Source organism: Uloborus diversus, chromosome 2 (genome assembly GCF_026930045.1).
Source record: "Uloborus diversus isolate 005 chromosome 2, Udiv.v.3.1, whole genome shotgun sequence".
Classification (NCBI taxonomy): domain Eukaryota; kingdom Metazoa; phylum Arthropoda; class Arachnida; order Araneae; family Uloboridae; genus Uloborus; species Uloborus diversus.
The window spans coordinates 180,785,188-180,808,138 of record NC_072732.1 but is presented as its reverse complement, the minus strand read 5'-3'; the positions used below and the strand labels follow the sequence as shown (position 1 = coordinate 180,808,138).

Here is a 22,951-nt window from a genome sequence, read left to right as displayed (position 1 = left end):
AAGTTTGAAAAAAAGAAAAATGACAAATTTCGCGATTCAGATTGAAAAGTTCAACAACAAGAATTACCTCGAATGGTCGACGAATATGAAGTTCTTTCTCATGGAACGGAATGTATGGGATATCACAAATGGAGAAGAGAAAGAACCAGTCATTAATGAGAAGACGAATGTAACAGAAAAAGATGTGAAAGAATTTATTGTTGTTATGTACAGAATATCAAACGCCATTAGCGAAGATATCTGACATATTCTAATACTGTCTAACACTAAGCAGAGTGAATATTACACATTACAAGGAAAGATACTTCTGCTATAAAAAGCTTTTATTTAAAAGTCTAAAATAGTTGGTAAGTTAAAGAAATTACAATGTACGTTGCAAAACAGGATGGATGAACATTTAACTTCATACCTGTAAGGTGAATATTCTATATAATACACCCATTCGGACATGAGGAAAAGAAAGCACCATGTTACAAGATAGCCACATACCAAATACCACACCAACCCTCTGTGATCTTACTTCTTATATCCCACAGAAAAAAACACAGTTGATGTCTACTCATGGCGCCATCTACCGGACAGTGAGACAAACAATGAGAAAATTGATACGTATATATTTATGATGACAATAGAGGGTTGTTTAAATGGCAAGACCAATTATGTCTGAATATATTATACAACAATTGTGAGGAAACGAACTGCAGTCTCTCTAATCTTCTTGAATATTGAACAAAATCTAAGAAAAATAGTTGAAACTATAGAAGATCCATGCGAATCTTGGAAGAAACTAAAATTACATTTTTTTCCGGAGAATAGATGTATAAGTATGCAACTCTTCACTGAGCTGAATCAATGCAAGAAAGAAAATGGAGAAAAGCTGAATTTATTCGCGGCGCGTCTGCAGAGAATTTTCGACAAAATCAAAGTTGCTTATCCGAATTTCCCGGAGGACTGTATTTCTTTTAAATTACTGCAAAGTTTACCAGAAACGTATGATCATCTGATTCAACAGATTTTGATGAGGAAAAATGAAGATTTCACATTCGAGAAAATCCTGGTTGATCTGATTATTGAAGAAAACCGTCAAGAAATGAAAGAAGAGAAGACAAATGAGATGCAGGTTTTCCAAGTTAAATCTAAAATTCGATGTTACAAGTGTCATGAAGATGGGCATCAGAAGCAGATGCCCTTATGTCAAAAATGAAGACCGTCAAAGATTGATTTCACGAGAAAGAAATAAAAGAGGAAACCAACACCAATCCCGGAAAGAATGGAGGGAAGAAGGTACGAGCCCAAGGAGTAGAAATCGCCGATGGAGTTCTAGAAGGAAATTCCAGGAGCGTCGCCGATCACCTTCAAATAACAGATGTGAGTATCCTTTGTATTTCTTGTCAGAGGCAAATCTTAGTCAGACCCAAGATAAAGGGAATACATTTTTTTTTTGACACTGCCGCATCAAATCACTGTTGCTCAAATAAGAACTGGTTTAGGACATTTGAACCCCTAAATGATGTAAACATGGCTGTTGCCGTGAAAAAGCAAACTTTCCCGATTGATGGAAAAGGGGAAATCAAAGTTAAGTTCGGTAAAAGAACTGTAATTCTCAAAGATGTAATGTATTCTCCCCGTTTGAGACGAAATATTTTGTCTGGCACCAAGTTTGACCAGGGTGGTGCAAAATTTAAAGGTGGGAGAGGTTTCGTGGAGGTATCCGACAAATAGGGATTAATTTTTAAAGCTGAACTCAATGATGGAGTTTATAACGTTAATTGTAAAAAGTTTAAAAATTCTCCTAGTTCTAGTCATATAAATAAAGAACCTTCTGTAAAATGCTGTCAAAGTGACATTGAAACTTGGCATAAACGCTGTGGACACGTAAACACGGAAAGTATTCGTAAAACTAGTAATCTTTCAGCTGTTCGTGGCCTACCCAAGTTTAAACACGTTAAATTAAATTGTGATGTTTGTAAATTAGGAAAATTTAAGCGTGTTAGTTTCAAGTCAATTGATAGAGTAAGAAGTACCCAGCCATTGCAACTATTGCATATGGATGTTTGGGGAAAATGTGAAGTAGAGGGTAGAAACAGAGAAAATTATTTTCTTTCTATTATTGATGACTATTCTAAAAGGTGTTCATTGTATCCTATTAAGTCAAAAAGTCAGGTTCCGGGAATTGTAAAACAACATATTCTGAGAGCCGAAAGATTTATCGGCAAAAAGGTTGTCAGTATCAGATCTGATAACGGGACGGAATTTGTAAATCAGGAACTAGACGGGTTTTGTCAGAATATGGGTACACATCATAAACTCACAAATGTGTACACACCAGAGCAAAATGGATTAATTGAGAATTTTAACCGGACAGTAACAAATAGTGCACGCGTTTTGTTAAAAGAAAGTGGTTTGCCAAACAGTTTTTGGCCTGACGCGATGTTATATTTTGTATACACCTGGAATAGGATTTGTCATTCAAGTCAAGAAAAGACTCCTTTTGAACTTTACGGCGGAAGAAAATCGTCTGTAAGACATTTAAAAGCATTCGGAACGACTTGTTTTGCCGGTATCCCACAACAATTAAGAAAGAAACTAGACCTAAAAGCCGAAAAAGGCGTTTTAATTGGATACGCGTTCAATCGTAAAGGATTTCGCGTTTATCTTCCAGACAAAGATAAAGTCATTGAAACAATCAACATATCTTTCAAAGAGAATTCCTTTTTCAAGGACGAATTTACTTCCGAGCAGGTCGCGCGGAAAAGAAAATACCCTTTTCTGGCCTCTTTCGCCTCAGGCAGAAGATAAGAATTCTTCGGAAGAAAGCGAAGATTCGAATCGCTTCAGAGAATTAGATGTTGAAAGTAGCTCTGAAGGGGGGGCGGAAAGTTCAGACAGTGAGGGGGATGATTCTAGTCGCAAACCAATGCGGGAAGCTAGATGGATTCGGAAATTTGTCCCTAGACCTGATGGTTCAAGAAACGACGTATATTATTTTGAAAAGGGGAATAGCAAAAGATTAAGATCGTGGAATGATGTTCAAAAATATTGTCTTCATGAAAACATAGTGTACGATCCGGAATTATTTAATTTTAAAGGCAATGATGATTTTCAGGGTGAAGTTTCAAATCAATCTAAAATTTTAACTCATGTTTCTTGACTAGACATAGAAATTCAAGTCCCTAGAACATATAAACAGTCATTAAAATCTAATGAAAGGGGGGAATGGCAAAAATCAATGGAAATTGAAATAGGCACTATGCGTAAAAGAAATGTTTGGAATTTAGTCAAATTACCAGAAAATGTTAATCCTATCGGATGTAGATCGGTTTATAATTTAAAGAAAGGGGAAAATGGTAAAGTTTATAAACTTAGACTAGTCGCTCAGGGGACTAATCAAGTGAGGGGACTAGATTTTGATCTAACCTTCTGCCCAGTAGTCTACTTTAGTACCATTCGCTTTTTTTTTCTTTATTGGTATCAAGAGAAAATTGGCTACATATCCAATGTGACGTTAAAAGTGCGTACCTATATGCTCCTATTGATGAAATAATATATATGAAGCAACCCCCAGGTTTTATTGAGAAGGGAAAAGAAAATTATGTGTGCAAATTGAATAAAGCTATATACGGCCTGCACCAAAGCGGTCGTCTGTGGTTTTATGAAATTGAAAATATATTGCTTAAAATTGGTTTTCATAAATTTTTATCATGTAATTGTGTTTATTATACTGATAATGTGATTTTACTCTTATATGTGGATGACATTGTGTTATTCAGTAAGAAGGACAGGGATATTAAAGATGCTTTGAATTTACTTCAAAAACATGTTGAAATTAAAATTTTAGGTAAAACTAAAAAGCTACTAGGTGTAGAATTTGAAAATGAAGGAAATGGCTTAAATTTACATCAAACTGAATACATTCGTGTAGTTTATGAAAGATTTAGTAAATTTAAAATCTCAATTTCTTCTTTACCTATGAGTAAAGGATGTGTTTATTCAAAGTTAAATTGTCCTACTACTCAAGCTGAGATTGACGAAATGTCAAAATATCCATACAAGAGTTTATTAGGGTGTTTATTATTTCTAGTAGAACACGTCCTGATATATCATATGCTGTTAACATTTTCAGCCAATTTCAAAGCAACCCAGGAATTGTACACTGGGATGGATTGTTGAAATTACTAGGATATGTTTATACCATACTAAAGATTTAAAATTAAACTTAAAATGTGAAAATGTTCAACTTATAACTTTTTCGGATGCTGATTTCGCCACAAATAAAGATGATAGAACCTCATTAGGCGGTCAACTTGTTTTACTTGATAAAGCTCCAATTGAATGGCGCACGTTCAAAGAACGAAGCGTTAGCCTTTCAACGATGGAAGCTGAATTCATTGCCATGACAGAATGTGCAAAAGAGCTCATGTGGTTTGATCGTATAATTGACGAATGCATCAAAATAAAAATTGTTAAAAGTTGTAAAATTAAATCTATTTTGTATGTGGATAATCAGGCTACGTTAGATTTTGTTAAATCGCCTATCGAAAATCATCGTAGTAAACACATTGATATCAAATTCTTTTTCATTCGGGATTTAGTTCATAAAAATATTTTTAACGTGAGATATGCTAAAAGCAAAGATAACATGTCGGACATATTCACGAAACCTATCACCCGATTAGAAATTCAAAGATTTATAGAAATTTTTTTTGTACAAATCTAATATAATTTAGAAACATTTTTAGAAATTGAATTGTGTACTTTAAATTTTTCTTTGCATCATGTTTTGTGAAATGTTTTTTGCAAGTTCTAACAATTTAATTGTCCACCTGAATGTTTCGGCGGCTTTTTCTTCCTATCAACCGGGTTGCGAACAGCTTTTTGTTACGTTTCGTTAAAAGTGAAAATGTAATTGTCAGAGTCTTCCCGGGAGTTAGGATAGAGGGAGTTTATTGTTGCATGAAGGTCTATCGCGGGTGTATTTGTTTTTCATTTTGTGAGACCCTATTTTTGGAATATTGGAAACACCACTAGTTCCCGTTAGAATTTGTAATTTTCCTTCATTGAATATGTTATGGTGCAAAAATGTTATTAAAAAAAAAAAAAAAAAATGAATTAGTAAAAATGAAATTTTAATCAGTTAAAATCATCAGACAGTCTAAGTATAGAAGGGGAGCATTTTTTTGATTAAGATTTTTAGTGATCTATTTGTAAATGAAATTATTTAGTGAGAAATGTATAGTTAGTAAAAGAGCTTATTTACATTTCGTTATAAACGTTTCTCAATATATGCTTATACTATACTATTTTCAAGACTGATATTTTATATGCTGATTTGAACAGTTACTGTGGGTTTTTATTTTATATTTCAGATTAACCTACTGTCATTGTTAAAAATAAAACTGGAAAAATGATTGAAAAAAAATTATAAAAGACTTTGATAAGAATTAGTTCTCGGACTTTGAAAATTACGTAAAAACGTACTATGAGTTACGACGTACGAGAGAGTACGATAGAAAAAAAGGACATTTCAAGATGATTGTTCTCTGAACTTATAATTTTTTTTCAGCTAAGTGTATTGTATGTTGTGTTTTTCTCAAATTTTGAGATTCTAGATCTATATTGGAAGTTCGTAATATAGAGTCAAGTTTATGTTTAAAAATTTGTTTATAGTTTTTCTCATACAGTTATTAATATGTGGAAATTGTGTTAAAGTCTAAATGAAGTCAAATTTTTTTTGAATGTTTTCATTGTGAGATGATGAGAGGGAGGGGGGCCTTGTTAGGCATAAATGCCTGTTAATAACAACAGTAAATAATCCTATCTCATCACCTCACTACACCAATAGTAAAAGAATGTTTTTCCTTACTTATAATGTATTACCAATCATTCTGCATGACTGGGGTAAAAGATTCTTATCAGCACTCATTCACATTGGTCGAATCGACCGAATGTTTGTTTCAGTTTCGTTCACCCTTGGCGGGAACTCCGTTGTGGATGACGTCATAGATGCTTCTAGAAGAAATCTGAAGGCACGTGTGCTTAACGATAGCAGTGATGTGTCCGTTCACGTGACTCAGATATGCTAATGACTCGGGGGGATATTTAAACTGCTTGCGGCTTTAGTTCGCTCTCTCTCTTCGATCATCTCTGGTCGTTGTAGGCGGTCGCTCGATCGGTATGCGAACTTGCTTGTTCGTGCCGTTCGCACTTTATTAGAAATGATGAGCTGGACTTAGCTTATTTCCCAATGGGTTTACTTCATCGAAGTTTTTAGTCAATAGTCATGCAGTTTGCATTGCAGTGTTAGTTATCTCATGCAGAAGTAGCATGTGGAGAGATTATGGTGTTAGTATTTATTTTTATCATTTACAGTGTATTTTTAACTATTTACATTATTGTTTAAATAAACTTCATGTAAGTTAGAAATAGTTTGTCAAGTCTTATTTCCGAACTCACTCTGCTAGTATCAAAGAAACATTGGGGAGATATTATTAGATTAGAAATTCTCCCCATCAATCCGCACAGCAGCGAATATATCCACCTTACGCGCTTGCGTATATACTATCTATTAATATTTTTTACAAAATAATTAAATAATATCAGTTTAAAGCAAATTAAAAGTCAAAAGTAAGAATTCGAACAATTATCGCGAGATGCGCGTGCCCGCTGCGAATGTATCCGCACAGCAGCGAATACATCCACCGAACGCGCGAGTGTATATACGATCTTGTAATAATTTTTACAGTCTAAAGAAAAAAAATAAATTTTAAATTAAAACGAATTAGAAGTAAAGATATTATCTTTACTTCTTATTCGTTCCAAATTGATCTAATCTCTATCTTGTATTTAAGAACTTACACGATTATCGGACGACGTGCATTCTGCGGCGAATGTATCTGCACGTCAGTGGATGTATCCGCGCACGCCGTGCGTCTACATTATCTAGCTCTGATAATAATCAATAGTTTTTTTTTGCTACAATAATAATTTTCTCCAGTTTTATAATTATCAGTCTTAAGTCAACCCTTTTTCTCCAGTAAGGTGCATGATTAATCCATAAATGTGTTCGGAAACATTTGCGGAATTCTCTCGATTTGAAGACGGTGTGCATTTGTGCACCTTCGCCTATCGGTAGCATTTCTGACTAATCTGCGTTCAGATCTTTCATCTAAAGACTCTGTAGCCCACTGCTCTCTTCTTCGTAAATTATATTCAAGTGCTCTGAAGCCCAGAGGCTCAGTGGTAGCCCTTCCACGCTGCAGGTTTCGGTTTGATCTTCGGGTTGGGCATGATTGATTCAGCTGTTCATTCCTTCAGTGGGTTGATAAAATGAGTACCAAGTATGCTTGCATAGCTGCCAACCTCAAGATAAAAAAAATAGGAGCAATGAAGGGAAAAAATAGGAGCAACGAGGGTTAAAATAGGAGCAAGAAATCGTGGCCTTTGCTAAGCCTTCCTTCTGTACCACAAGCTTCTATAAGTTTTAAACACCATTATTATGCTTTTCTGAATTTTCATGTTTGATTTTCAGCAAAGCTACAACCAAGATTAAAATGAAATTATTTTACCAAAAAAAAAAAAAGCATCGTTACGTAGTTACATATTGAAAAGTAAAAAAAAACATGACTGTTTGATTTAATAAAACTGCACCCTCTTTTTAAATATCTTTTAATGCATATACGTGTATTAAAAATGCATTGCATAAGAACATATTGAAGAATAAAATACACAATTTACTTCTCGTGCATGGAAGTAGAGCTCTTATGTAACTTCATAATAAAGATCAAGTCTCAGGAATTTTCCAAGTGACCACTAGACCCCAAAATTTTAGTGGCCAACACTATCGCTAAATTTTGAAATACAAATGGGGGGGGGGGGGAGTTTTTTCAACTTTCAAAATAAATTAATGAATAGGACTTTGCACATTCTAAAAGAGTATTATTCAATACTTTTTTTACAGATGGAAAATTTAAGTTAGAATAGGTTTCTGATTCTTTCTGCAAAAAGAATAAATAAATGAGAAGTCAACAGGAAACGGCAGTTCAAATGAAATAGCTTCTACAAAGCCTCCAAGACAATGAAGATCAAATACAGATAAAATTTCCCTTTAAAAAAACATATTTTTCTTTCTTTTTTTTGCATTGTATGTTATTTTTAATAGTTTGTATTGAGATAAATATACAATTCTATTTTCGGAAACTTAGGCAATTAATAGTCTCGTCAACTTACATTTTGCGGATGACCAAACATGGCGACTACGAAAAAAAATTGGGTAATAGATTTTTGAATTAGTTGCAAAAAAGTAACTATAAATAATTAATAATCCTTAAAAACTATAATTTAGACGAAATAATCAGTATTTAGTAGATTAGCATCTAAACCAATGAGGATAACATAATATTCTGAAAAAAAATTTTTTGCATATTTCAAGAAAATAATTAAGAATTTTCTGAAAAAAAAAGGCCTATTTTGAATTATTTTCAATAGTTTGCATTGCAAAATGCATCTTATTCCGTTTTTGGAAACTAGGTCACTAAAAGAGACTTAAGTGCTTAAATCTCACAAAATGACCAAATATGGCGACTAAGTCAAAAATTAGGATAGAAATGTTTGAATTTGTTCCATACAAATAACTTAAAATCCTCATGAAACTACAATTTTATTGAGAATATTTAGCACAATAACTTCCAAAGCAGTGAGGATAAGATGAAATTTTAAATAGTATGATTTTTTTCATTTCTGAGGAAAATTATTTAAAATATTAAAAAAAAAAAAAATGTAGCACATTTTACTTTACTTTAATGATTTTTCAGTTAAGAAAAACACCCAAATCTGCTCTGTCTTTGAAAACTTAGGCACTTAGCATCGTCGACTTCCATCTTGTGAATGACCAAACATGGCGGCGATGTTTTACACGCGTGCAGCTGAAATGCTCGATCAAAAACTGATGTTCTCCAATCGTCGCTCTCCTCAGTGTTTATCCTGATACTAATGCTTCCAAAGCATCAAATTGTCTTCTCTTTTGTTGAGTTTGTACATAATTCCTGCCTTCAAGGATAAGGAAATTTCATCTGAAAACGAAAAGTGAAGAAAAGTCGAAAAATCGGAGTTTTTTGGAATAAATCGGATTTTCGGAGTACGCAATAAAAATCGGAGAAACTCCGGGAAAAACGGAGCACTTGGCAGCTCTGTGCTTGGGAACTAAACCCTGGGAGTTCCGTGTTAGGCTGACCTCTTAACCGGAACATCTGCCTAGCACCCCAGAGCCTGTAGTCAGAAGGAGTGAGATGGGTACAGTAGGCCGTCGCCCTCATAAGCTGTCGTGCCACTGGATTTGGTTTCTTGGCTCTTAAAACACTCATTCTAACATTTTTTTTACTAAATCGCTGCTTTCAGAGAATGTCAGAAGTTGCTTGCTCTTTGTAACTGTAAGACATTTTAAAACATATATACACACATATTTTGACACTGAACATACTATAGTTAATGACCATGAAATGTTTTTAAGTGTGTTAACATTGTATGGTTTTTTCACTGCAATTTCTTTTGCATTAAGTAAATGTAGGAAACAAAGATTATATTATGTTTGTAATTTTAGTACAAAAATTTTCCTTTGCATACTTCTCTCAAAAGATAAGGAATTGCAAACTTTTGCTTTATAATAATCCAATGCACGAGTTGCATGTCAAAGTAATTGTCCCCTTTAAATGTATGAAAATCATAAGTGTTATGATATTCAAATAAAAAAAAAACATTACCCTTTTTTTAATACAGATAAAGCTAGACTAATATTTAGTGGCCAGTGAGCGAGCGTAGCGAGCTGCGAAGGAACTGCGTAAGCAGTTCCGGGGGTTGGCGAGCGTTAGCGAGCAGGGGGCGATAGCCCCCTAGTACTTTATATTAATGCTTGTTGGGAAACATTTTAGGCAAATATAAAAGGCGAACTTAAAGGTGGATTTGTTTAAAAAAAACTTTGTTGGAAAAAGTTCTTGATGAGGAACATTTATACAAAAGATTTTTTTTTTAACTAACCATTTTACAAGTTTTTTTTTTTTGAGTTAATTTTTTTTAACATTAACAACAACGCAAAAAATTATTTTATGTCACCAAAAATTGAAAAAATGGTGTAGATTCTGCATACATTCTCAGTTTTTGGTGACAAGAAATAGAAAAGAAAGTTAATAATAAATATAGAAATACCATATCTTGTAGACTCAACATTGACGAAAATCAGGGATAAATATGACTGAATCAAAATGAAATGAATTTAAAGCGCAAATGTTTTACCAGGGCTGCAAAGCTGAAAGGAAAAAGAACCATTCCCGACTCTGACTCCTACCATATACCCTCGTTTGTGCACTAATTATCAAGCAAATATTGATTGCTTGATAATTAGTGCTTGAATAATTTAATCCAGTGGTGAATAACCTCTTTATACCTGTGGGCCACAACTCACATTAATAGGAATCTCGTGGGTCAGAACAAATATCAAATTTATTTATATGATTTAAGTTTTTCTAGATAGACTGGGAAAACAAGGGAAACGAAAGACAATTACAAACCAAAGTTGCTGTCATTATTACTACATGCTTATTTTATTGCATCTGTATTTCAGAAATCAATTTATGACTACTTGACTTCAAAATTCGTAACATTGAAGATTACTAGTACTTTTGGAAGGTTTATATATTTTTCGTTTTTTAACACTGAATACAACGACGGGGCACATGGTTCAGCTTCAAGGGCCAGATTTGATTCGCCGGCTGTAGGTTTGAGCACCACTGATTTAATCAATGCTCCTAGTTCATCAGAACATTGGGTGGACTATAAATGCGGGCAGTGTTGAAATACAATGGAGCACTATTCCCATTGCATCAGATAATGTTCAAAAACTAGTCTCCTGTGCATGCACGAAAACTCTGTGTTCTTTGAGGAGATGTAGTACATGCAAGACGTAAAATTTGTTCAGGCACATAATTTTCCTCTATTGACTGTAGCTGTATAAACTCTTAGAAGGAAAATAACTCTATATGCAAAAACAGGATAGATGAATTCAGTGATTCTGACGATGATACTTCAGAATGAAGAGATTGCTTCTTAAAAAAAACTTTTTTTGATATACATGTTATTATGATATGTTTTTAACGTACATGCATAATATTTTAAATGTATATGTATAATATTTTTATGTATTTAAAATTTGTCCGCCCCTTGCTTGTCAGTTTCACACCTTTTCATGCATCTCTAATGGTCTAAAAAAATTATGAGACACTATTTTTACTTTCTTCTATATCTAATATATAGAAAAAAGTATTGGATTCGTGCAAATTTTCGAATTTCGAAGGATTCGAACGTTTTGAGGTGTGCCGAGTCTATTTCGACCATTTTTGGAAAATATCGGTCTGTCTGTCTGTGTATGTGTGTGTGTCACGTCTGTGTGTGACCAGTTTTTTGTGGCCGCTCTACAGCAAAAACTACAGCATTAAATCGAACGAAATTTGGTACACATATGTGCCCCTATGTGAACTTGTGCCCATTGGTTTTTGGCGCGAATTCCTCCAAGGGGGGTAGAGCAATGGGACGTTTTTTGAATTACGCGTGCTTGCTATTCCTCAGGAAGTAACTGGCAGAATCAAACAAAATTTGGTCCATATGTTGCCATTAACAGGAACAGGTGCTGATTCAATTTTGGTGTCAATAACTCAAAGGGGGGTTGAACTATAGAACATTTTTTGTCGTCAATTGTGACTGCTGTATCTAAAGAAATAATGAACAGAATGAAAGAAAAATTTATCGGCAAGTAGCCCTTAGTGGGTATAAGAACTGATTTTATTTTTGTGTCAACAGCTAAAAAGGCGGTAGCGCAATCACCCGTTCTTTTTTTCCATTTTGAGTGCCCAATCTCAAGAAGTAATGCTACGTTCTGGTTGAAATTTGGAATATATGTGAATCCATATGTAAACAGGCTTTGGTTCAATTTTGACGCCGATCGCTCCAAGAGGTGTTGATTTTTTTTTCTTTTTTTTTGCGAATAAAAATAGCTTTATTAATGCAACAATAAGAAAGATAAATCGTAATAGATTGTCGTCTGCGTATTTCTCGTGATTTTAATTGTATGGAAATGATAGGAAACATTATCTCAATGATTTAAAATATTTAACTGTTGCCATCTTGCGTTTGTTAACAAATAAAATATTTGTAATTAATTCAAGCAAGGCTTTTAAAATAACTTTCAATTTTCGCTCTTTGCTCTTGCAATAATTCAGACATTGGGATGGTCGTCAAGTTTTTGCATGTGTAATTTTTTTTTTTTTTTTGTTGGGAATATTGCTTCCTTGTCAAGCAATGGGAGGGATCAGAAAAAAAAAAGAAAAATATAGAAGAAAGTTTCGTGATGGCCACAACATACTAGTTTTTTTTGTGAACATTAAGTTTTTTTCATCTGTTGACACAAAGGATTCAGAAAAATGTTACTTTTTGTAGTCCCCGAAGTTGGCAAATGAAATCATATTTTTAAGCACTTTTTATGCCTTTGTCCCACAGCCTATTATTGACCTGGCATTGAAGTTAAGTGGAAAGAATGCAGGGCAGTGTAACTGGAATTGATACTAAATTTGCTCCTAAGCAGTCTAATACTTGTTATCTGCAAGAAAGAGCTTGTATATGTATCTTCATAATTGAAACTATGTAGCTACCACCAACTTTTTTCCATCTTATCCTCCGCACGCATGGTATTGGATGCATTAGATGCTTTTATTGGGCAAACATAACTGCCACTTGCTTTTCCTGACACACCTTTTATATTTCAGAATAAGTTCCTTTTTTTGTTAACAGATTTTGTGCAATCTGTAAATGAGAACTCTGTTTAGAGTCTAATCATAATCAAGTTTTAAAGAATGTTCAAAACTGCCAAAGTTACAAAATGATTAATAGATTTTTTCCTACATAATCAAATGTTTACTTTTTTTCCAACAATGAAAAACTGTTCCCTAATTAAATTGGTTAAATGAATAAAAGAAAAGAATAACGTGTTCAAGAAAGAGTATGCAATTACCTGGGATTTTGCATCAATTGAGTTCAAGCAAGAACCCAGATTGCAGTTCCAAAACCTTATATGTCGATCAGCTGTTCCTCCCCCAGATGCTAAAATATTAGGTTGCCAAGGGCACCAAGCTAAAGCCTGTAATGTTTCAAAATTTATTTATGTAAATTAAATAAGTGATTCTGCAATTCACATCAAATATTCAAATTATAAAATAAGTTTTTCCAGTTAAAAACTTTGTTTTTAAGTACAATAAAGAAAGTCTTTGATTAAATACTATTTACATATATTCACCTTGTAGGCTAGAAATTATGTAGATCAAAAAATTAACTTTTGACCACAGTCATATCTTTCTGAACATTTGTTCTACTCATTTTCATAGATTTTTTTCCATGAAATTCTAGCAAGTCTAGTAAAAGATGCTTAAAAGAAAAATGATTCAAGCAAAAGAAGATATACACCCCTTGCTTAGAAGGAAATAACATAAAAATAAATTCAAATGCTCATTTTTAAGAATTAGTAACTATTGCAAAAAAAAAAAAAGGTTACTGTGTAGACGCTTTGAATTTTGAATTCAAAATTTCATAGTTTGTGGAACACAACAAATTTTTGCATAATAAAGTGCATTATTATGAAAAATTAGAGAAAGAAATATTTATTAATTGTAAAAAATAAATAAGATTAAAAAACTTAATATTTCCATTAAAAAATTCTCAATGGAAAAGGTCCTTTAACAGGCTTGATGATTTTTGCCCTAGTTTTTAAGAATTTGTTAAATAAGAGATTTCTCTGTCATGGGCGCCCATATGCAAAATTTTAAGGGGGGGGGGCTCAGATATTTTCTCCATGCTTTAACAGGGTATTTTCCCCATGGAAACCAATTTTAGTACAAATTAAAGTTATTGAAAGTTGACAGTTTTAATACCTTATTCATTAATGGTGGAGAAGAAATGCTTTTATATTTTTGCAAAGATAAAAGTACTAAAAGCAAGGAGGCTCTAATTTCTTAACTTTGGGAGTGGGACTCCCAATGTAAGTACCCCCTGTACTGGAGATATCAAAATAAGACTACTCACTCAGTTTAAAAAAAAAGTCAATAACAGTTCAAAAGTTTACAAGAGCAATTTTTTGAGCCTACTCTAAATACTCTAAATAATCTTGCATAGACAGGTAACATTTTATATGATAGTTCTATTCACTCAACTAAAACAAACAAAAGGAAATGAATACTTTCACAGCAGCTTGATGCTCATTGAATGTGTGTAGAGGTGCTGCTTCGGTTTGTCCTAATCCTATTTCTGACTGCCATACGTTAACCAAGTTGTCATTTCCTCCTGAAGCCAAATATCGTCCATCTAAAGACCATCGAAGTCCGCACACCTCTTGAGAATGATTCTCGAGTGTTCCAACGTGATGTTCTGCAACTCTTACATCATGATGGTGAATTGTGCCAATTCTGCTACCACTTGAGGGGTGAAAAATAAAAAGATATTCAATGTTTTGTGTTTTATTTGGAGTTTTTTTTTTAAATTTAAAGGTAAGCAATTTTGTCTCATGATGGGCAAAATATTTTGGGGTAACTTCAAAGTGTTGCAGCCTTCAATTCATTCAACATACTTCTAGTTGAAGCTTAAATATTTCTATTTACCGGAATTTTCTGCACAACTTCAACTTTGAAAAATTTTACAAGCAATTTATTTTTCATATTGGAAAAAATCATACTCAATGAAATCTATAGCCATGACTTCATGTGCCCTTACTTCATAACTGATTTTTGTTGGTGGTCTGCACACCAAGGTAGGAATGAAGTTAAGGACTAGTTAAAGTAACAGGGTTGGTATTTTGTCCACTTTTTTGTAAAAAGTCCGGGATACCAGAAAAAAATGGACAAAATGGATAAAACTGAACAAAATGGACAAAATGAAAAATAAATTGATTATACAAACATAAATTTATTGTTACAGTGTAATAACATTATTATATTATTCTAATACATTTTCTATTATGATTTAATCATTTAATTAAAATAGAATCATTAGATTCAGAATTTCATAAATCTAAAAAAGTTTCAATTACACATTGGTGTAGCTAATTTTAGATCATAATTTACTTAAAAATAATAAAATTTAACAATGTAAATAAGCTATTGGGCATGATTCGACTATTATATACAATAGTAGAAAATAAACTCAATGGAAAAGTCAAATGAAATGCTTGGAGACATACATACAAAACAAGATTTATAAACTAAAAATATTTTATAACTGTTATATTTCTTGGGTTTTTATTGATGTTGTTGTTGTTGTTGTCGTGTCTGACGACGTGCCGAGTGCGAAAGGTTTAGATGTCTCCAAAAGTCTTGATAACAAGATCTGCTAGTTTTGGAGCCCAATGGCTGTACAGGATTTCAATTGGTGGTGCTCCAAGTTGGAGGAGGGAGCGAATAATGACCTGACAATTAAAAACATGATCCGGGGTGAGTTGTAAAAGGGGACAGTGCGTGCAGATGGGATAGAATTTATTATTAGTTGGTAATATCTTCATGTCCTTGAAATGTCCAGTGCATAGCCTATCTATTGTAGAAGAGAGGTTTCTTGGGCAGTGAAGGTCGGGGATTGTTGCCTTGCTGAAAAGCTGACTGTAGATCCTTCTCCTGGCAACAGCATTCACGTCTGTGAAGGTGGCTGTAAGAGGTTGATCTTGGTCACGTGCTTCCTTTGCTAGGGCATCTGCAAAATCATTTCCCTCGATTCCGACCTGAGTGGGGATCCACTGGAGAACACAAGTTATGTTGAGTGAGTGGAGAAAAAAATTAATTACTTGCGTCAGTCTTGTCACACCGTTACGTATGGCTTCGAGTGCTGATTTTGAGTCGGAAAAGATCACAATTTCTTCCATTTGGTTTTTAGGAGTAGGGGAAGAGAGACAATAAGAAAGAGCCGCTTTAATAGCAATGAGTTTGCTGGTTAAGTTTGAGGTGGTCTGGCCAGGGTATTTTAAATTTGACGTTATTTCCTAAGGGATAAATGATGGAGATGCCTGCGCCATCTCTATTACAGTCAATGTCAGAATAACCATCTGTGTAGATTAATACACTGTTTTCTTTGGCAAGTGTCTTTGCCTTTTTCTAATAAGATTTCAGCAGGTTCTTTTTTAAAACATGGTTTAAATAGGTAAGTATTGATTTTAGTACTCTTAGGAGGTCTAAATGGAAAGAGTGGTTCTTGAGTTACGTCCAAGGAAGAATGGGAAAGATGAATAGCTTCTCTGATATCCCTGTCTAACTGCAGCGTTAATGATATCTGGAGCCTTGATGTGCCTGTCCAAGCATCCATCGAAAGCTCTGTAAGCAATGTGGTCTTTATAGTGGCTTCTGATTTTATTTGTGAACATCAAAGTAGCAAATTTCCGTCTGTTCTCAAGGGAAACAAGACCACTTTCGAGTTCAACCTTGGTGTTATTAGCAGACGACGCTGCACCAATGATAATTTTGATGCTCTATATTGGACTGAAGCTAAAATGTCTTTGGCAGAATCGGACGCATGTGCCCAAACAGGGCAGCAATACTCAAGTATTGGCCTGATGACAGCGAAGTAGGTACTTTTTAATGTTGATGATCTTGATCCCCAGTTTGTGCCACAGAGTTTGCGGAGGATGTTCAATTTCTTTAGACCTTTATTTGCTGTGATTTTCAGATGTTTTGTAAATCTCAATTCTGGATCTAGAATCACTCCCAGGTATTTGGGATTTGCAAACAACAATAATGGAGTCCTCAATTCTTAAGACCGGTTGGAAGGTGCCATGATTTTTCCGATCAGTTGAAAAAACACAGTAGTTAGACTTATTGGGGTTAATAGCAAGTTTGAGATCTGTAACCCATGTTGCAGTGCCTTTCAGGCTAAGAGTCAGACATTTCTGGGAGGAATTGAGATCTTGATTTGTACACCAAATAGCAATATCATCTGCATAGCAGGCGATCTTGGTATTCTTATGGATATAGGAATCGATTGTGTTCATGTAGAGGAGAAAGAGATGAGGGCTCAAGACCCTGTGGTACACCAGCCCATGTTTTTGAAGAAGTCATTTATCCATACGAGTGAATTTCCCTCGATGCCAGCCTCATAGGCAATGTGGATGAGTTTTTGTCGCCAAACTCGGTCAAAAGCAGAAGACAGGTCGAGAAAGACAGCAACCGTTTTTCACCCCATAGTAAAATATTTATGTACTCAGTGTATTTTATAGATATATTAATGTCATACAAATTAAGAAAAATTACTACTTTAGTATGGTTGTAGGTACTCAAAACAGTGTACCGGAAGAGGCTATAATAGGCAAAAGTGTAGATAGCTTTAAAAGGGCCATTAATCTTCATTGAGAACTAATAAATCGCCTAGGGGGAACAGCCTAGTCAGAGTCTGCTGCTGATCATTGCATTTGTATTTGTATTGCAAGAACAGATTTCACTTCATGGCAACATTTCTTTTAATATGAAGTAGTTTTTCTTTTGAAATATAATTTTTAATGTTTTGCAACTTTAACCTTTAAAAACTTTTTGTTTCTACATTTTAATTTTATAAGTGCACTTATTATAAATGCTATTACAAAAATGCTAATGCTTTTACATGCATTATAATTTATTTCAACACTCATTTGATTTATTAACACACTTACATAAACTTCAATTGATCTTATTTTTATTTTCACGTTAAAATACTTTACAATACATTGTTTATATACATATTTATGTATGCTATTTTTATAATAAAATATTAGTTGAATAGGAAAAAAATCTATATAATTATTTATTTTTTCAAACTTCAAAATTTTAACTCAAAACTTTTAGTTTACTGATGAAAACCCTGACTAGGATATCTACCCTTTAAAAAGGAGAATTACCCCAAATATTTCTTTCTAAATTACAGTATTGCTTCCTGTATTCCATTAGTTGGGTAAATAAAATTTGAGGAGCACTGCAACAAATTTGTCATTTTGAAGTGATGTATTACCTTGATAGTATATAAGTATTCCATGACAAAGATGGTACTCTTGAAGTATGACTCTTCATTGTTCTAATTTTCTTTTCTGCAGAAACATCCCACAATTGCACTTCAGCAGAACTTGTTCCGATAGCAAGAATATTACCCTCTGGTAACCAAGAAACTGAGGAAACATACTCATCTTGAGATGGCATGTCTAAAAGTTGCTGTATTTCACCCGAGCTCGCATTCCATAAAAATACTGTTCCACATAAAGCAACTGCTAGTATGTTAAGGGAACTCCAGTCAATCAAGTTTAAATCTAAGGAGGAGAAATCTCAATGAGAATAAAGAATAATATTTTTCAGCGAAATAAATATGAGCACAAATCAATTTAAAGACATGCAAATTTTGCCATCCATGATTGAAAGCTAAGTTTGTTTTGCAAGACTACGGTTCGAAAACACTTCTTACTAAGATGTGCTAAAAAGCTTTGAACCATTCAGGGTGGTCACGGTAATACAGACATATGACACACTGAAGGAAAAAAATACTGAAATACTACGGCGTCACGACATACTTTCATAAATAACATAAACAAACTGCTATAACCAGGGTAGATAATACCAGGGCGTATAAAAAAGCATGAACTTTTCAAAACAATAAAAAAGGATCTTAGGAATGTCAGTTATTAATTAATCAGATAGAATTTCTCACATGCAAAAAATAAATAAACATAGCTGCCAACCTCAAAATAAAAAAAATAGGAGCACTTAAGGGAAAAAATAGGAGCAATGAGGGTTAAAATAGGAGCACCAAATCGTGGCCTGTGCTCAACCTTCCTTCTGTACCGTAAGCTTCTATAAGTTCTAAGCACCCTTAAAATGCGTTTCTGAATTTTCATGTTAGATTTTCAACATAACTACAATCAAGTATAAGATAAAAATATTTTACATTAAAAAAGCATCATTACGTAGGTACATATTGAAAATTAAAAAAAAAAAAAAAAAAAACAAGATTAGTGTTTGATTTAATAAAACTGCAACCCTTTTTAAAAATATTCCTTTATACATATCCTACATGTATTGAAAATGCATTGCATAAGAACATATTGAAGATAAAAAAAAAAAAAAAAAAAAAAAAAAAAAAAAAAAAAAAAAAAAAAAAAAACATGATTACTTCTTATACTTGGAAGTAAAGCAACTTCATAGTAAAGGTCAAGACTTGGAAATCTTCTAAGTGGCCAGTGGCCACTAGACTCCAAAAACTTAGGGGCCACAACTGTCACCAAGTTTTGAAACACAAACTGGAGGGGAGATGGGGCAGTTTTTACAACTTTCATGAAAAAAATAGATGAATAGGACTTCACACATTTTAAAATAGTCATTCAATACTTTTTTTGTACATGGAAAATTCAAGTTAAAATAGATTTCTGATTTATTTAAATAAATAAATAAATAAATGAGAAGTCAGCAGGAACCTTCATTTTAGATGAAATGGTTTCAGCTTATAACAAAGCCTCCGAGGCAATAAGGATCAAATACAGATAAAATTTCTCTTTCAAAAAAAAAAAAAAAAAAAAAAACCATAACTTTTTGCCATTTGTTATTTTTAATAGTTTGCATTGAGACAAACAACCAATTCTGTTTTCGGAAACTTAGGCTATTAATAGTCTTGTCTACTTCCATGTTGCAAATGACCAAACATGGCAACAATGCAAAAAATTTAAGATGATAGATTTTTGAATTTGTTGCATTAAAAGTAATTATAAATAACTAATAATCCTTAAAAAAACTAAAATTTAGATAAAATAGACAGTTTTTAGCACATTAGCATCCAAACCAATCAGGATAACATAATATTCTGAAGAATTTTTTTTTTCATTTTTCAAGAAAAAAATTAAGAATTTTCCGAAAAAAAAAAAGCCCATTTCGCATTATTTTCAATAGTTTGCATTGCAATAAACATCTTATTCCGATTTTGAAAACTTGGCCACTTTAAGAGTTTTGTGTACTTAAATCTCGCAAATGACCAAATATGGCGACTAAGTCAAAAATTTAGATATAAAATTTTGAATTTGTTGCATGAAAATAATTTAAAAATAAAAAATCCCCATGAAACTACAATTTAATTGAGAATCTTTAGCACATTCGTGTCCAAAGCAATAGGGATAAGATGAAATTTTAAATAGTATACTTGTTTTCATTTCTCAATAAAATTACTTAAAATAACCAAAAAAAAAACATTTTGCAGCACATTTTGCTGATTTTCATTAGTTTGCAGTTAAAAGAAACCCCCAATTCTGCTTTGTCTTTGAAAACGAAAGCACTTAAGCATCGTCTACTTCCATCTTCTGAATGACCAAACATGGCGGCTACGTTTTGCACGTAGCTGAAATGCTCAATGAAAAAACGATGTTCTCCGATCGATTAGCGCTCCCAATCAGTGTTTATCTTGACACTAATGCTTCCAGGGCATTAAATTGCCTCCTATTTTGTTGAGTTTGTGCACAATTCCTACCTTCCAGGATAGGGAAATTTCTTCTTTTCCCTCAGAAATCGAAAAGTGTACAAGCAAAGTCAAAAAACGGAGTTTTTTGGAATAAATCGGATTTTCGGAGTACGCAATAAAAATCGGAGAAACTCCGGGAAAAACGGAGCACTTGGCAGCTATGAATAAATAAAAACAATGATAATATTATGGGAAATGACAATTTATTTCAATTAAAAATCAAAATGGTTTAGCAACAAATTACATAGAACTGCTTGACTCTTTCTGAACAGCTTTAAAACATTTTATTACCAGCATCAATTACGGCTTGCCCCGCCTCAATGTCAATCATGCATTTACATTTGAGTCCTAATTTTTAATTTCGTATTCCCCTCATCTATCATTGCCTGAGCTGAATTAATGCTTTCCTTAAATCCTTTAAATTTTTTTCAAGAAGATTTGTTACATCATTTGATTTAGGTTTTATATTTTTTCTTCTTATTTCTTCCAGATTTTTTTCTCTTTCTGTTCCTTATATTTCAGGTGTGCTACTTTGTACAACTGGATCATTTTTTAAATTGACATCAACATCTACCACAGGGTGTTTTACCGAGTCTTATCACTTCGAGAGCAACCTATTGTGTCTAAATTCATGTTTGGTTTGTCACTAGTTACAATTCTTTTGTTAAGCCTCTCTCGTCGGAAGTTTGGACATGAAAGAAAGTCAGGATTGCCTTAACAAGTTTGGTCATATTAGGGTAGTGCAGCTTTTCATCCTTCTGGTAAAAGATGAAATTTCAATATTTATTGACAGATTATCTGCTACATTCTTACGAATACCTTCGTCATAGATGTACATTAGAGTGTATCCCCCCCCCCCAAAAAAAAATGTATTTTCAAGTTGCACACCCTCTTATATTTTCCCTTTTATGTCAAAACTGTAAAAATTTTCATATAATTTTAACAATACCAACCCGTGCAGACTTTCATATGAAATTATGAACCAACACTTATGTACTAGGCTGAATTGAGAATTTTTGTTTTAGGAAGTTTGAAATTTCATGAAAACCTTGCCTCTATAGCCCCATATGTACCACAAAACATTTATCCAAATTAAAAAATATTAAGGTATACAGCAGGAGGCCTTTTTTCAAAAAATTGATTTTTTCTATTTATTTTTTAAAATAAATTATATACATTAATTTCTATTAAAACCAATTTCAAAAATTATTAGCAAACACATATTTAAATCAAAATTTGCAAATGAAAACCCCCCGTATTTTTGGGTACCTTGTGGGAGACTTAAATATTGCATAAGAGCCATTTATTGTTTATATTTTTCAGCTTTATAATTTCTGAAAAATTACCTTATGTTTTTAAAAAAATATATATAAAGAAAAATATTAGGTTTTGAAGAAAATTATGAATTTCAGGCCAAGGGCAGGATACTTTAATATTTTTTAACTTGAATAAATGTTTTTTTGGTACTTTTGGGGCTATCAAGGGAACGTTTTATCAACATGAAACTTCAAATCTTTTATTGGATCTAACTCAAGTAAATCTTCAGTTCTTTCTTCAAGAGCTTCTTTTTTGATGAAGCAGGGTATAACGTTCAATGAAAGGTCACATAACTCGTTATGCATAAGGTGTAGAATTTCTCTGGGGTACCAAAAAATATAGGATTTTTTTTGGGAAATATAGGATTTATAGGAAATATAAGATGTCTTTGATATGTTTATTCATGACTAAAAAGATTAACAAAACTAATCTATCCTATTCTAAAAACTACTGAAAAATTTATTTCAACTTCAAGCATTACTACACCAAAAAACTATGAGATAAAACAAATTTTAATATAGATGCATATTACTCAAATCAAATTTAGTAAAGATGATAGAAAATAGGGAGAAATAAACAAGTCTTATATGAGATAAAAATCAAATTAGAGTTAAATGGATTTTTTAATTTAAACTGATTTTAAAAGAGTTCAATCACAGTTTATATATGGAGCTGGTACGTAAACATGGGCAGTAAAAATTTGTAAATTTAATCTTATTTGTAAGCCATACAAATTATTTTTCCTAAGTATTTTGTTCCAAGTGTCATCATCCACTTCTGAAGCATAGGATTGGAATCCACCCAACACGATCGAAATTTGTTCTTTTTCCAAAATCTTTATCAAATGTACATTCTTTTTTGCAAGAAATTCAAAAAAAGATGAGCAATAAAATTCAAAATTGTTGCAAGAGCGTGTTCAATGCACAACTAAAATCATAACACAACAATAATCACTTTGTTTACCTTTTTCTCGAAAGGATCTATTTCCCCACTTAGATCGTATTCGCTTTTGACCAATCGCAGCACAGGATTACGCAGCGTGCTCTAACCACTCGAACTGCCAGTTGGTTAAGTAGAGAATGAGCTGATGTGGAGTAGGCATCACTAT

General features: G+C 33.0%; 1 protein-coding gene across 1 annotated transcript in view; it reads right to left on the bottom strand.

Moving 5' to 3' along the window:
• LOC129217531 (cell division cycle protein 20 homolog) overlaps positions 1-22,951 on the bottom strand; it is a 44,704-nt gene that overhangs the window by 11,207 nt on the left and 10,546 nt on the right. Inside the window, exons 6-8 of the mRNA XM_054851848.1 lie at positions 18,046-18,337; positions 14,270-14,504; positions 13,052-13,177 (exon numbers count right to left, since the gene is read on the bottom strand). Of these exons, the coding sequence (XP_054707823.1) occupies positions 13,052-13,177; positions 14,270-14,504; positions 18,046-18,337 (653 nt within the window). The remainder of the gene's footprint in view (positions 1-13,051; positions 13,178-14,269; positions 14,505-18,045; positions 18,338-22,951) is intronic.